This window comes from Panthera onca, chromosome F1 (assembly GCF_046562875.1).
Source record: "Panthera onca isolate mPanOnc1 chromosome F1, mPanOnc1 haplotype 2, whole genome shotgun sequence".
Lineage (NCBI taxonomy): Eukaryota > Metazoa > Chordata > Mammalia > Carnivora > Felidae > Panthera > Panthera onca.
The window spans coordinates 23,972,608-23,988,348 of record NC_138355.1 but is presented as its reverse complement, the minus strand read 5'-3'; the positions used below and the strand labels follow the sequence as shown (position 1 = coordinate 23,988,348).

Below are 15,741 nucleotides of genomic sequence, written 5' to 3'. Positions count from 1 at the left end.
CTAAATTTGGGCTTCAGTGAATGGAGTGTCAAATTTTAACCATGAGATCCTGTACCCTACTATACCGTCATTGCTGAAGTAGATACAATCTATGTAACTTAGCACTTATCTTCTTCAATGTTAACTGGCATTAAGTTGTGATAAGGCTAAACCCTAAACTGCAGACCACTCAGACCAAGTGATTTTTACATTATGCCCTGCCGCCTTTTTTTAAGTTTGTTTTGAGAGAGAGAGAGCATGCACATGCAAGTGGGGGAGGGGCAGAGAGAGAGAGAGAGAGAGAGAGAATGAATCCCAAATGGGCTCCTCGCGGGTAGCACGGAGCCTGATATGGGGCTCAAATTCATAAACCGTGAGATCATGACCTGAGCCGAAATAAAGAGTAGGGCACTCAGCCAACTGAGCCACCCAGGCACCCACACGTCTGCTGCCTATTTTTACAAGTTTAACAAAAATCAAAATCAGAAACAAGTTTTTAAAGCTATATTCTTTTTCTTTCCTAAGTGTGATTTTTGAAGAAAGATGCACTGTTAAAACGTATTTAAGATGCACTGTGATAGCTTCTCATGCTGAAAAAAAACAACCCCAAACCCATGGATGAATCCTTTCTAAATCTGTATGGTACTCTGAGACCAAGTACCTTCAGTCAACTTAAGCACTTAGCGACAATCAAGATTCCTTCTCCAAAGAGTGCTGTCCAGCCTTGCTGTTCAAAGTGTGGTTCGCCAACCAGCAGTAGCAGCATCAACCGGGAGCTTGTGTTAGATATGCACAACCTGTGTCCCCATCCCAATGCCGCCCAGTAAGAACCCACATTTTTACAAGATTCTCCGGGCATCTGTAGGCACATTATAGTTTGAGAAGCACTGTTCTGCCAAATTCAGCTCTCTCTAGTTATTAATGACTGACTCCATCATAATTATCTAGAAATATACCTCATGGAACTAGAGATTAATGACAGACTTTCAAGAAACATGTTCATGATTAACATATGCAATCAAAAGCATAGCCCCAAACCACAATAACGTACAATTTCACACTCACGAGGATGATTATGATAGATATAGATATAGTTTGAGAAAGACTGAGAAGGTCAATTCTTTAAATGTTTGGTAGAATTCACCAGTGAAGTTATCTGATCCTTTTTTGGGGAGAGGGGTGGGGTTTGGTTACTAATTCAGTCTTACTTGTTATTGACCTATTTATTCAGTTTTCTATTCTTCGTGATTCAGTGTTGGTAGGTTGTTATGTTTGTAGGAATTTATCCATTTCTTCCAGGTTATCCAGTTTGTATATAATCGTAGTAAGATCATTTTTTATTTCTTTGGCATCAAATTTGATGTTTCTTCTTTTATTTTGATATTTGAGTATTCCTTTTTTTATTAGTCTAGCTGAAGGTTTGCAAATTTTGTTTATAGCTTCAAAAATCTAGCTCTTAATTTCATTGATTTTTTTCTGTTCTCTATTTCATAGATTTTTACTCTAATTTTTATTATTTCATGCCTTCTGCTAACTTTGGTCTTAGTTTGTTTTTTTCATTGCTGTTTTTGGTTTGTTTGTTTGTTTTAGTTCCCAAAGGTATAAAGTTAAGTCGTGTGTCACTGTTCTTTTTTATGTACGCATTTATTGCTATAAACATTCCTTATGGCTAAATTGTATGAAAATATCTGTTTTCTATTTCTCTAACATAGAGGTTTAATCAATCTTTCAATTCTAGGCTTAGGATTTTCTTCTGAAGAGATAAATACATTAAATTGACTGAAATTAATTTTAAATCAACATACATTTTGTGTATATGTATTCCACCAAATGCTCAGAGTGGGATCATTAACCAGAATTTTATTTTTTTTTTTAAATTTTTTTTTTTTTTTCAACGTTTTTTTATTTATTTGTGGGACAGAGAGAGACAGAGCATGAACGGGGGAGGGACAGAGAGAGAGGGAGACACAGAATCGGAAACAGGCTCCAGGCTCTGAGCCATCAGCCCAGAGCCTGACGCGGGGCTCGAACTCACGGACCGTGAGATCGTGACCTGGCTGAAGTCGGACGCTTAACCGACTGCGCCACCCAGGCGCCCCTAACCAGAATTTTATAGACATTTACCTTTTGAATTCTGGTTGTGCCAGTGTTTTTCTCCTGAGCACTCAGTCCCTCTTGCTTTTGAGCTTCTACTTTCATTCCATTCACAAGGCCTGAAGGCTGCCATGAATCATCCCATGTATCTTTGGGTTTAGAAAAGCACCAATCCTATAGAGAAAAAAATGCTACAATAAACTAAGATACGTTTTAGAGTGCTTTAATTTATAGTTACTATATGAGTACATGATCCAAACAGAGAATAACTTGGGCAAGGGAAAGGCAAAGAGGCAAAGTCAATTAAACAAGAAAAAGTGTTTATTAAGTTTCTGTATCAGTGTGACTTTCCCCCCTTATTTTATTGGTCCACACCCAATACCTTGAATTCCTTGGAACACAGCTCTCATAGAAACAAATACAACTCTGGTTTGTATTATTTTCTTCAATACTGTTTTTCATGGCCAGATGATTTTTCATGATCATCTAGTATTTTAAACAGCACAAATAATAAGGAGCAATTTAACTATAGATATTTCTTCTAATAACCAGTGGGAAATAAATTTTAAGTATATAGTTAGGCCTAATATTAGCTAATATTCTCAATGCAGAGATTCAGAGATTATATTACAAGGCTAATACAATAAAAATAAAATTAGGGAAAACAGTTTATTTATAGATCCTAAGGCCAAAGGTTCCCAGTGATAAAACAAAAATCATAATAGTTGAAAGGACAGATGGGACAATAAGCCCATGATTTACTCTTCCGTGTTCCAACTTGTCCTCTTCCCGACCACTGCCATCTTGAGGGAAAAAAATGAATTCTTGGGAATTATCATCTGACAGATGCTTCTGAATACCCGAGTGTATAGATTTCTTGAGGAAATTTACATTTCCGTTTTTCAGTAATGATAAGCTTTCTGTCTTCCCAGGGATCTAACCTTCTGCGGCATTTCCTCACATGACGGATAAGGCTTCTTTCCACCAAGGCTTGAGGTAAATAAGTGGGAGGCAGCATCACCCCCTTTTCCCATTTTAGCCTGCAAAGGTAGCCAGTTCTCATCCCAAACATCATCACCAATAGTCACTGATTCTAGGCATGGCATTCCAGTAGGGATCTCATCCTAGAATGTATCAGAAGACAAAGTAAAAGAAAAACTTTAATTTACAGTTGCTATCTGAGTACATTTTAAAATTTAGGTTTACAATTTTTTTTCCGACTCCAGGTAAAGATGGCAGTTTGCCATAATTTATAAATACATAATTTATTACTGTCTCTCTTCTGAAACATCACCAAAATAAACAGATTTAGGTATAAACTCATAAAGAGAAAAGAGGAGAAAACACCACCCACAATTATAGATACAGGAAAACAGACAAGTGACAACTTACTAAGCAGTCCTGAGAAACTAGAATCCTGAGCTTATAGGCAGGAAAAACTGAGAAGCAACCCAAATTTATACTACAGATACTATAAACCCTCAGGAATTGCTACTACAAGGTTTTTGGAAGTGAGAATGTAAAGTGGGAATGAAAACAAAAGCACTGGTTGAAAGTCTGTGTAAAAAGCAGTTAGCTCTTCAGACACCCTCCCCTATTTCACAAACCCAAGAAACTATACTTTTTTTTCCCACTGGAAAACCAGAGGGTCTTCTTGGGGGATAAAACTGAGGGTAAGGCAAGCATAATAAAAACAGGGGAATTAAGTGAAGGTTTTTATCCTGAATATCAAGACCCCCTAGCTCTGTTTTCAATAGCAGGACAGAGATGAGAGTAAACAATGCGAGTAAACAATGCATGAACTTGAAGACAGATCTAATGTAAACAACAAAGAGAAAAAAACTGGGAAAACAAAAGCAAACAGAGCCTTGGGGACAATACCAAAGGCTTAACATTTGTTTCATGGGAGTCCCAGAATGAGAAAAGGGAAGAGTGCAGTGCAGAAAATTATTTGAGGAAATGTCTGAAAACTTCACAAATTTGATGAAAGACATAAACTTACAAAGTCAAAAAGCTTAGTAAACAGGATAAACCCACAGAAATTCATGTCTAGATAGATTATAATCTATCTGCTAAAAACTAAAGACAAAGAAACCATCTAAAATGTAGCCAAAAGAAAATGATAATTATAAAGAACAACAATTTCAATACTACAGATTTTTCATCACAAATTATTAAAGCCAGAAGGAAGTGGAATGAAATCTTTAAAGGGGTCTGAAAGAAAGGAACTAGTAATCCAGAATTCCACATCCAGCAAAAATATCTTTCAAGAATGAAGATGAAATACATTCTGAATGAAGAAAACTAAAAAAATTCTTTGTCAGCAGACATACTCTAAAGGTATTTCTAAAGGAAGTTCCTTGGACAGAAAGGAGGGGATACCAGAAGGACGATTGGAGTATCAGAAATAAAGAATAACAGAAATGATAAGTACCTGAGTAAGTACAATGGACTATTTTTCTCCTAAATCATCTATATGTTTGAAGGTGTAAAGCAAAAAAATTTAGCATTATAAATTCTCAACATCTATAGTTGTTCTATGTAAACATAGCATAAAGGACATGGGAAGGGGTAAAACACCTACATGGTGGCTAAGATATCTATATTCCACTTGAAGTGGTAAATATGGATTATGTCTATTGTGAAAAGTCAAAGATGTATATTGTAATTCCTAGAGTAACTAGTAAAAACACTACATAAGTAGATATAATAAAAACATAATAAACTAAAATGGACTACTAAAAAAGTACTAAATAAAAAAATACTGAAAAAGAATACTACTAAAAGAAGGAAGAAAAAGCAAAAACATGAAAGGCAGAAGGAGCAAACAGAAACATAATAAAATGGCAGACCTATCATCAAAACATACTGATAATGATATTAAATGTAAAATGTTAAAACATATTAATTAAAATTCAGATAATTAGAATGGATTAAAAAATGTCCAAGCTTCATGCTGTCTCAAGAAACACTTCAAATATAATGATATAGGTAGGTTAAGTTAGAGGTAAAAGGATGAAAAAAGATCTACTACATCAAGAATAAAAAAATAAAGCTAGAGTGGCTATCCTGATACTAGACAATGTGGGCATCAGTGCAAAGAAAGTAACTATGAACAAAGAAAGACATTTCATAATGATAAAAGGGTCAGTTCACCAAGAAAACATACCAATCCTAACTAGATAGCACCTGACAATAAAGCTTTAAAATACGTAAGGAAAAAATAAGAAAAAAGGAGAAATGGCTATAATCCAAGATTATAGTTGATGACTTCAACATCCTTTTCAGTAATCAGTAAACTAGTAGTCAGCAAGGATACAGAAGTAAATAATACCACCAATCAACTAGATCTAATTGACCTTTATAGAACACTCCACTCAACAAAGGAGAATATACAGTCTCTTGAAAGGCACATGGAACATTCACCAAGGTAGGTCACATCCTGTGTCAACAAACATTCACAAATTTAAAAAACTGAAATGATACAATGTAAGTCTCAGATTAGAGAATTAAACTGTAAACAAGTAAGAGAAAGATAACAGGAAAATGTCTAAACACTTGGAAACTAAACAACACACTTCTAAACAATCCATATGCATATGACCCACTGTTACACGCCCCATATAACAATTATGGGTCATATAATGAGTCAAAGATGACAGCTCAAAAGATATCACCAAATATTTGAAATGAATGAAAATATAATAGATTCAAACTTGTGAATGTAGTTAAAGTGGTGTTTAGAAGGTCATAGCATGAAATGCTTACATTAGAAGAAAAAAGTCTCAAATCAATAATCTAGGTTTCCATCTTTAAAAAAAATTTTTTTTAATGTTTATTTATTTTTGAGATAGTGAGAGAGAGCATGAGCAGGAGACGGGCAGAGAGGGAGGGAGACACAGAATTTAAAGCAGGCTTCAGGCTCCAAGCAGTCAGCACAGAGCCCGACATGGAGATTGAACCCACAGACCGTGAGATCATGACCTGAGCCAAAGTCAGACGCTTAACCAACTGAGCCACCCAGGCACCCCTCTAGGTTTCCATCTTAAGAAAGTAGAAAAAGAAATGAAAATAAACCCAAAGAAAGCAAAAAGAGCAATGAACAACATTGAACACTGAACAAAAATGAACTTGAAAACAGAAAAACAGATAAAATCAATGAAACCAAAAGCTGATTATTTGGAAAAAATTCACTAAAATTGATAAACCTCTAGTAAAACTGACAAAAAAATAAAAGACACAAATTTCCAGGATCAGGAATGCAAGAGGGTATCACTGCTGCAGGATAATAAAGGAATACTATTAACAATTCTATGTAGACACATAGAATCGACAATTTAAATTAAATGAACCAATTCCTCAAAAAACACAAAATACTAACCCAAAACACTAAAACTAACCCAAAATGAAAGGCACCTTTAATAATCTTTTATCTATTAAAGCAATGAATTAAATTCTTCTAAAAAAGAAATCTCCAGGCCAGACAGTTTTACTGAAGTAATCTACAAACCATGTAAAGATTTAACCTCCACCCACCCACAAAAAAGGATCCAATTTTTACATAATCTCTTCCAGGAAATAAAAGGCAACATTTCTTTTCAACTCCTTTTATGAAAATAGTATACTGATACTACAACCATACATGATAGTACAAAAAACAAAAACAAAAACCAACTACAGACTAGTATCTGTCATGAACTGAGATGCAAAATCCTCAATAAAACATTAGCAAACCAAATATAACAATATATAAAAGAATTATATACCATGACCAGGTGCTATTATTATAGGTATGCCAAGCTAGTTTAACTTGTGAAACTCAGTGTAATCCACTATATGAACAATCTAAAGAAGAAAAATATGGTAACAATCAATGAAAAAGCATTTGATAAAATTCAGCACACACTTTTGAGAAAAATAGGAATAGAGGGGAATTTCTCACCTTGATAAAAAAAAAAAGAAAATCTTAAAAAAAACAACTAAAATTATATTTAATGCTCTTCTCCCCAAAATTAGGAATCAGGCAAGTTTGTCTCTCACCACTCCTATTCAACATAGTGCTAGGAAATAAAAGGCATGCAGATCAGAAAGGAAGAAACAAAACCTATTTGCAGATGACACAGTTGTTTATGTAAAAAAATGCCAAGGAATCTACAAAAAATCTGAGCAATGTCACAGAATACAAGATTGGTATAGAAAGATCAAATGCATTTCTATATGCCAGCAATGAGCATACAAAACTAAAATTTAAACACAACACCATTTACAATCATTCCAAATAATATGAAATAAATAGGTCATACTTAAAGCATGTACAGGACCTATACACTGAAAATTACAAAATGTTGATGTAAAGATTCAAAGAAGATCTAGATAAATGTAGAAACATGTTTGTATATTATAAGGCTCAACATAGTAAAGATGTCAACTGTCCCCCACTGATGAGTAAGTATAATGTAATTCCTACCAAAATTCCAACAAGGTATTTTGTTGAAGTAGACAACTTATACTAAAATGATCCTGGAAAGGTACAAACCCTCAAATAGCTAAAATAATCTCGACAAAGAAAAATAATGTGAGAAGAATCACAGATATTAAAGCATACTATATAGCTACAGTAATCAGGTAGTATTGGTCGAGGGAGAGACACATGGATCAATGAAACAGAACAGAGAACCCAGAAATAAACCAATGCAAATATGCTCAACTGACTTTTTACAAAGGTGCACAAACAATTTAATGGAGAAAAGTAGTCTTTTAATCAAATGTTGTTAGAACAAGTGGGTATCAACAGGCACAATAATAATAGTAATAATAATAAAGCCTTGACTGGGGTGCCTGGGCAGGTCAGTCAGTTGAGCGTCCAACTCTGTCTTAGGTCATGATCTCACAGTTCATGAGTTCAAGCCCCACATCGGGCTCTTAGCTGTCAGTGCAGAGCCCACTTCAGATCCTCTCGCACCCCTCGCTCTCTGCCCCTCCCCCACTTGTGCTCTCTCCCTCTCAAAAATAATCATTTATATATATAAATATAAATAAAAGCCTTGGCCTAAACTTCATGTTTTATACAAAAATTAAGTGAATAGATTTATAAGCTAGTCAGAGAGTCTTCAGTCTTCACATCAAAATCACAATCCATCAAAAGAAAATCTGATGGTTCAGTCAACTGCATGTCTGACTTTGGCTCAGGTCACCATCTCACAGTTCATGAGTTCAAGCCGCATGACCGGCTCTGGGCTGACAGTTCAGAGCCTGGAGCCTGCTTTTGATTCTGTCTCCCTCTCTGCCCCTCTCCCTCCCTCCCTCCCTCCCTTTCTCTCTCTTTCTCTCTCTCAAAAATAAACATTGAAAAAAAATCTGATAAAGAAAAATAAAGGTGGAAAAATCACAATCCAATTCCAAGTCATACTACAAAGCTATGGTAATCTAAACAGTATGGTACTGGCACAAAAATAGGCATATAAAGCAATGGAATAGAACAGGAAGCCCAGAAATAAACCTACATATTTATATGGCCAATTAATCTTCAACAAAGGAAGAAAGAATATGCAATGGGGAAAAAGTCTCTTCAACAAATGGTATTGGAAAAACTGGACAGCTACATGCAAAAGAATGAAACTAAACCACTGGCCTATGCCCAACACAAAGATAAATTCAAAATGGATTAAAGACCTAAATGTGAGACCTGAAACTATAAAAATTCTAGAATAGAGCACAGACAGCAATTTCTCTGACAGTGGACATAACAAATTTTTTCTAGATATTGTCTCCTAAGACAAAGTAAACAGAAGCAAAAATAAACTATTAGGACTATAGTGAAATAAAAAGCTCCTACACAGCAAAGGAAACAATCAACAAAACTAAGAGATCACCTACTGAACGGGAGAAGATATCTGCAAATGACATCTCTGATGAAGGGTTAGCATCCAAAATATACAAAGAACTTATACAACTCAACACCCCAAAAATAATCCAATTTAAAAATGGCTAAAAGACATGAACAGACATTTCTCCAAAGATGACATAGAGATGGCCAACAGACACATGAAAAGATGCTCAACATTATTCATCATCAGAGAAATGCAAATCAAAACCACAATGAGCTATCACCTCACACCTGTCAGAATGACTAAAATCAAAAACACAAAAAACAAGTGTTGGAGAGTATATGGAAAAAGGAGAATCTTTGTGCACTGTAAGTAGGAATGCAAACTGGTACAGCCACTCTGGAATACGGTATGTAGGTTCCTCAAAAGTTAAAAATGGAACTACCCTATGATCCAGTAATTGCACTACTGGGTATTTACCCAAAAACACTCATTCAAAGGGATACATGCACCTGTATATTTATTGCAGCATTAATTATAAGAGCCAAATTATGGAAGCAGCCCAAGTGTGTATCAATAAATGAATGGATAAAGAGGTGGTGTGTGTGTATGGTGTGTAAAGAGTGGTGTCTGTTATATATATGTGTGTATACATATACATATATATATACATATATAAACAATATTATTCAGCCATAAAAAAGAATGGTATCTTGCCATTTACAACCACATGGATGGAGCTAGACAGTATAATGTAAGCAAAATAAGCCAGTCAGAGAAAGACAAATACCATATGATGTCACTCATGTGTGGAATTTAAGAAACAAAACAAATGAGCAAAGGAAAAAATAAAAAAGGAGAGAGAAAGACAAACCAAGAAACAGACTTTTAACTACAGAGAACAAACTGATGGTTACCAGAGGGGAAGTGGGTGGTAGGGATTAAAATGTACACTTACCATGATGGGCCCAGAGTATGTATAGAACTTTGAATCACTATATTGTACACTTGAAACTAATATAACACTTTATTATCAACTATATTAGAATTAAAATTAAAAACTTAAAAAATGAAAATTAAAAAAAGAAAATGTGTTAAAATAGACTACATCAAAATTAAAAAATGTTTTCTCTGCAAAAGCCCATGTAAAGAGGACAAAGGATACAAACTGGGAGAAAATATTAGCAAACCAAATATCTAATAAAGGAGTGGGATCTAGAATATAAAGAACTCTCATAATTCAAGAGTAAAAACATCAAAAAAAAAAAAAAACAATTAGAAAATGGGAAAAAGACATTTCACCAAGGATGATACACAGAGGCCAAATATGCCATTAGGGAAATACCAATAAAAGTACCGTATACCTAACAAAAGGGCTAAAAAATAGTGACAACACCAAATGCCAATAAGGATGTAGAGAAACTGGATTACTCAATACTTGGCTGGAGGTAATGTAAAGTAGTACAGCCTCTCTGGAGAACAGGATGGCTGTTTCTTATCAAACCAAACATGTAATTACCTCACAACCTAGCAATTTCGCTCCTGAATATTTATTCCAGAGGACTTATGTTCACCCAACAACCTGTATACAAATGTTCATCACAGGTTTCCAATAGCTAAACCTCCAAACATCCCAAATATTCTTCAAAGGGCTAATGGTGAAACACCGTGACATGTACATGTACATGGAACGCTACTCAGCAAAAAAAGGAAAAGAACAATTTGCGCAACAACTCAGATAAGTTATACTGAGCAAAAAATGCCAACTATATGATTTCATTTATACAGCATTTTTAAAATGACAAAAAAATTTTTAAAAGGTAGAAATGGTTAGTGGTTGCCAGGGGTTAGGGATTATGGAGAGAGGATGAGTGTGGTTGTAATAGGACAATACAATCCTCATGAGGATGGAAGTGTTCAGTATCTTTAGAAAAAAAAATTTTTTTAATGTTTTTATTTATTTTTGAGACACAGAGAGACAGAGCATGAGCAGGGGAGGAGCAAAGAGAGAGGGAGACACAGAATCTGAAACAGGCTCCAGGCTCCAAGCTGTCAGCACAGAGCCCGAAGCAGGGCTCGAAATCACAGACTATGACATCATGACCTGAGCTGAAGTCACGCTAACTGACTGAGCCACCCAGGTGCCCCCGGAAGTGCTCAGTATCTTGACTGTGCTGCTGGATACACGAACCCACACATGTACTAACACTATATAAAACTATACACACACACACACACACACACACACACACAATTAAAACTGGAGAAATTTGAATAAGATAGGCAGATTTTATCAATGTCGATATCCCAGTTGCAATACTTACTACAATTTTTTAAAATGTGACCATTGGAGAAAATGGGCAAAGATTACAGAAGATCTCTCTGTATTATTTCTTATAATTGCACAAGAATCTTCAGTTACCACAAAATGTCAATTAAAAATAAAAAAGAAATAAAACTAATTTTATATAATCTTTTCCAGAAAATAGAAAAGAAAAAGAACACTTCCAAATCTATTTTATGAAGCCAGCAGTACTCAGGTACTAAAACCAGGCAAAGGGAGGGGAGGGTGGGTGATGGGTATTGAGGAGGGCACCTTTTGGGATGAGCACTGGGTGTTATATGGAAACCAATTTGACAATAAACTTCATATGTTGAAAAAAACATAAAAAAAAAACAAACCAGGCAGACTGTACAAGAAAACTACAGACCAGTATCTTTCATGAAAACAGACATAAAACACTAAATATTAGCAAATGGAATCAAGCAATATAAATAGAATAATACACCATGATCAAGTCGGATTTATCCCAAGAATTCCAGTCTTCTGCAATATTTGATCAAAAGGAGAAAACAACATGATCACATCAATACGTACAGAAAAACCATTTAACAAAATTCACACCCATGTATTCATGATAAAACCATTCAGCAGTACAACAAGATGTCCTCTCCCACAACTCTTGTTCAACATCATATTCAAAATCCTAGCCAGTATAATTATTAATAAGACAGGAAGAAAGATAAAGACATACAGATTGGAAAAGAAGAAATAAAATTGTCCCAATTCAGACATTATCATCTTTGTAGAAAATCTCAAAGGAAATCCATAAAGCACCTCCTAGTTTAGCTAATTCATAGGATTAAGGTCAAAATACAAAACTCAACTTGTATTTATTAGCAATGAAAATATGGAAACAAAAAGGTATCACAATTGCTCCCAAAACAAGTGAAATATTTAGGTATAAAGCTAATAAAACATGTCTTGTATACTGAAATTGTAACACCCTGACAAAGGTATAAAAGAAAACCTACAGAGAGAAATATGTTGTGTTCACAGATTAAAGATGTTAATTCTCCTTAAACTTATCCATAGATCTAACGTAATTCCAATCAAAATCTCAGATATAAACTGATTCTAAAATTTACATGAAAAGTAAAAGGAAGGTGAATATTAAAAACAAGTTTGAGGGACACCTGGGTGGCTCAGTCGGTTAAGTGGCCGACTTCAGCTCAGGTCACAATCTCATGGTTTGTGGGTTCAAGCCCCTTTCAGGTTCTGTGCTGACAGCTCAGAGCCTGGATGCTGCTTCAGATTCTGTGTCTCCCTCTCTCTCTGCCCCTCCCCTGCCTGCTCTCTGTCTCTAACATAAACATTAAAAAAATAAAAATAATAATAAATAATAAATAAATAAAAACAAGTTTGAAAAAGAATAAAGGAGGAGGAATCCTACTACCTGACTTTAAGAGGTATTATAAAGCTACAGTAATCAAGACAGTGTGTGGTATTATTGAAGAGACAGGTAGATCAATGGAGCAGAACACAGAGTCCAGAAATAGACACACAAATGTAGACAACTGATTTTTGCCAAGTCTACAAAGGGTATTCATCAATGGAGAAAGCACTGTCTTTTCAAATGATACTAAAACAACTGGACATCCATACATAACAAAATTAATATTGACCCAATACTCATACCTTACACTAAAATTATCTCAAGATGTCTTGATACAGAAAACACTGTACATAGAAGAAAAATACTGATAAACTGGAATTTCTCAAAATTAAAAACTTTTGCCATATAAAAGACACTATTAAGACAATATATGATATGCTACAAGTAGAATATATTTGAAAATCACGTATCTGACAAAGCACTTGTATTCAGAATATTTAAAGAAAAAAAATGACCCAACCAAAAAATGGGCAAAACACTTGGACATTTCACCAAGAACTATGTATTATAGATGGCAAGTAAGCACATGGAAGGATGTTCAACAAGTCATTAGGGAAATGCAAATTCACACTGTGATGCTACTACATATTTGAATAGCTAAAAATAAAAATTATTAATAATATCTAGTGCTCCCCAGATAAGAACAGTTTGGCATACACTTATATTACTCCTGATTACGTTTATAAAGAAATCTGTACACAAATATTTATAGAGGCTCTACTCATAATTACTCAAAACTGAAACAACCCAAATATTTTTCAATGAGTGAGGATACACAAATTATGGTATATCCATTCAATAAACTACTACTCATCCATCAAAAGGAACAAACTATTGATATATGTAACAATTTGGATAAATCCCAAAGGTACCATGCTAAACTGAAGACACCAGTCTCAAAAAGTTACATAGTCTATGATTCCACTTACATGACACCTTAGAAATGGAAAACTCACATAGTGACGGAAAACAAATCAACGGTTGCTAAGAGGTGAGGATGTGGGAAGACTGATTATAAAGGGATAGCACCAGGGAGGTTTGTCCGGTGATTGAACCATCTTGTATCCTGATTATAATGACAGTTACACAAAATGATACATATATTAAAGTTTATAGGACAATACACCAGAAGAAAGTCAATTTTACTCTACGTTGATTTAAAAAGAAAGAAATCCTAACACTAGAGAAAATAAAAAGTCATTCTGGAAAGGAAAAGTTGCTACAGCATACTACTTGACTGTCAATAGCATTCACAGTCATAATAATGTAAATATTGATCTAATGGAAAGCGTGGTATATAACAAGATTAGTAAGGGGCGCCTGGGTGGCTCAGTCGTTAAGTGTCCGACTTCAGCTCAGGTCATGATCTTGCGGTTCGTGAGTTCGAGCCTGGCCCCACGACAGGCTCTGTGCTGACAGCTCAGAGCCTGGAGCCTGCTTCGGATTCTGTGTCTCCCTCTCTCTCTGCTCCTCCCCCACTCACACTCTCTCTCTCAAAAATAAATAAACATTAAAAAAAAAAAGTTTAACAACATTAGTAAGATGGAGGGGGAGGGGGCAGAAAGGATATGTGTGTGTGTGTGTGTGTGTGTGTGTGTGTGTGTGTGTATGTGGTGAGGTGAAGGGATTAAAGAGAAGTAAACCCTCATCATTCATAGAGGGACATAACACAGAAAATTCAGTAAATAACAACATAAGCATGTTATTTAATGAAAGAAATAGAAGTAAATTCCAAAAGCAGCAGCTAAAAGAGATGAAATGGTTGCTCTGTGAAATACAAAATGTAGAGGAAGGGATTATAGGTCACTCTAAGGTAGGTGTACATAAACATTTGATTAAAATAAAAATAAGGGGTGCCTGGGTGTCTCAATTGGTTGAGCATCCAACCCTTGATTTCAAATAAGGTCATGATCTCATGATTTGTGGGATTGGACCTGCATCAGGGTCTGTGCCGACAGCATGGAACCTGCTTGGGGTTCTCTCACCCCCTTTCTCTCTGCCTCTCCTTCGCTCTCTCTAGTACACACGTTCTCTCTCTCTCTCTGCCTCTGAAAATAAACATTTTAAAACATAGGAAAATCAAAATACAATACATCCTCCAATAATGCTGTCAACACTTTTCCTCTTGGGTTTTCCCAATATTGTTTCTCAATACTAGTTTCTAATCACTACACAATTCTTGAAGACCATCCGAAGCAACAAGATAGAAACTAACACATCAAAGCCAGATAATGCCTTTCCTTTTTTGTGATCAAGACTATGTTGCTTCAACTTTGGTGTTGGTGACAGTTGTAGAGAAAACGTAATTCATCTGTGAAAAGTGCTCTGATGGCACTGAAAGCAGAATGTAAAGAGCTATTTTATTCCAATCCCCTTCACTTGTGAATTAATTATATTAATCACATTTTCAAAAAACTCCTTCCTTCTCCTACCTCATTTTCTTCCTTCAGATCCTTCAGTTCCGGGAAGGACCACTTGGGATCTTCTCCACAGCTCTTATCTTGGGTTTTCAAAGAACCGAATTCAGAATCCTTTAATGGCTCCTTTAACTCAGATTTAAGGTGATTGAAAGCCTTTTCATCACTAATATCCTGCTTGTAAATATGAAAGAAGGAATTATTTTCTAAAATAATTATTTTAGAAATTATTTTCTACAGAGGCACCTGGGTGGCTCAGTCAGTTAAGCGTCCAACTTCAGCTCAGGTCATGATCTCATGGTTTGTGGGTTCAAGCCCCATGTCAGGCTCTGTGTTGACAGCTCAGAGCCTGGAGCCTGCGTTGAATTCTGTGCCCCTCTCAGCCCCTCCCCACTCTGCCCATCCCCCACTCATGCTGTCTCTCAAAAATAAATGGTAAAAAAAATTATTTTAAAGAAATTATTTTCTACACTAATGCTGTTTCTAAAATCTGTATGCCCATACATTCTAGGAGGAATTTTTCACTATGGGTCACACAAATGCTACATTATTTTCCAATTTTATCCATGACCCTGTATCTTCCTATCCTGCTAAACTGTCCAAGCCAACAAGCATTTGTTGAGCACACATTATGAAATGTACACAAGGTAGCTCTGTGGATACAGAGATGAGTGCAGCATGTCCCAG

General features: G+C 35.4%; 1 protein-coding gene across 2 annotated transcripts in view; it reads right to left on the bottom strand.

The window, feature by feature from the left end:
• The window catches only part of TDRD5 (tudor domain containing 5), a 98,972-nt gene that overhangs the window by 12,845 nt on the left and 70,386 nt on the right, over nucleotides 1–15,741 (bottom strand). Inside the window, exons 14-16 of one of the 2 annotated variants that reach the window (XM_060643662.3) lie at nucleotides 15,070–15,231; nucleotides 3,015–3,197; nucleotides 2,104–2,247 (exon numbers count right to left, since the gene is read on the bottom strand). In XM_060643662.3, coding sequence (XP_060499645.2) covers nucleotides 2,104–2,247; nucleotides 3,015–3,197; nucleotides 15,070–15,231 — 489 coding nt within the window. The remainder of the gene's footprint in view (nucleotides 1–2,103; nucleotides 2,248–3,014; nucleotides 3,198–15,069; nucleotides 15,232–15,741) is intronic. The other variant, XM_060643661.3, reaches the window with a different exon arrangement.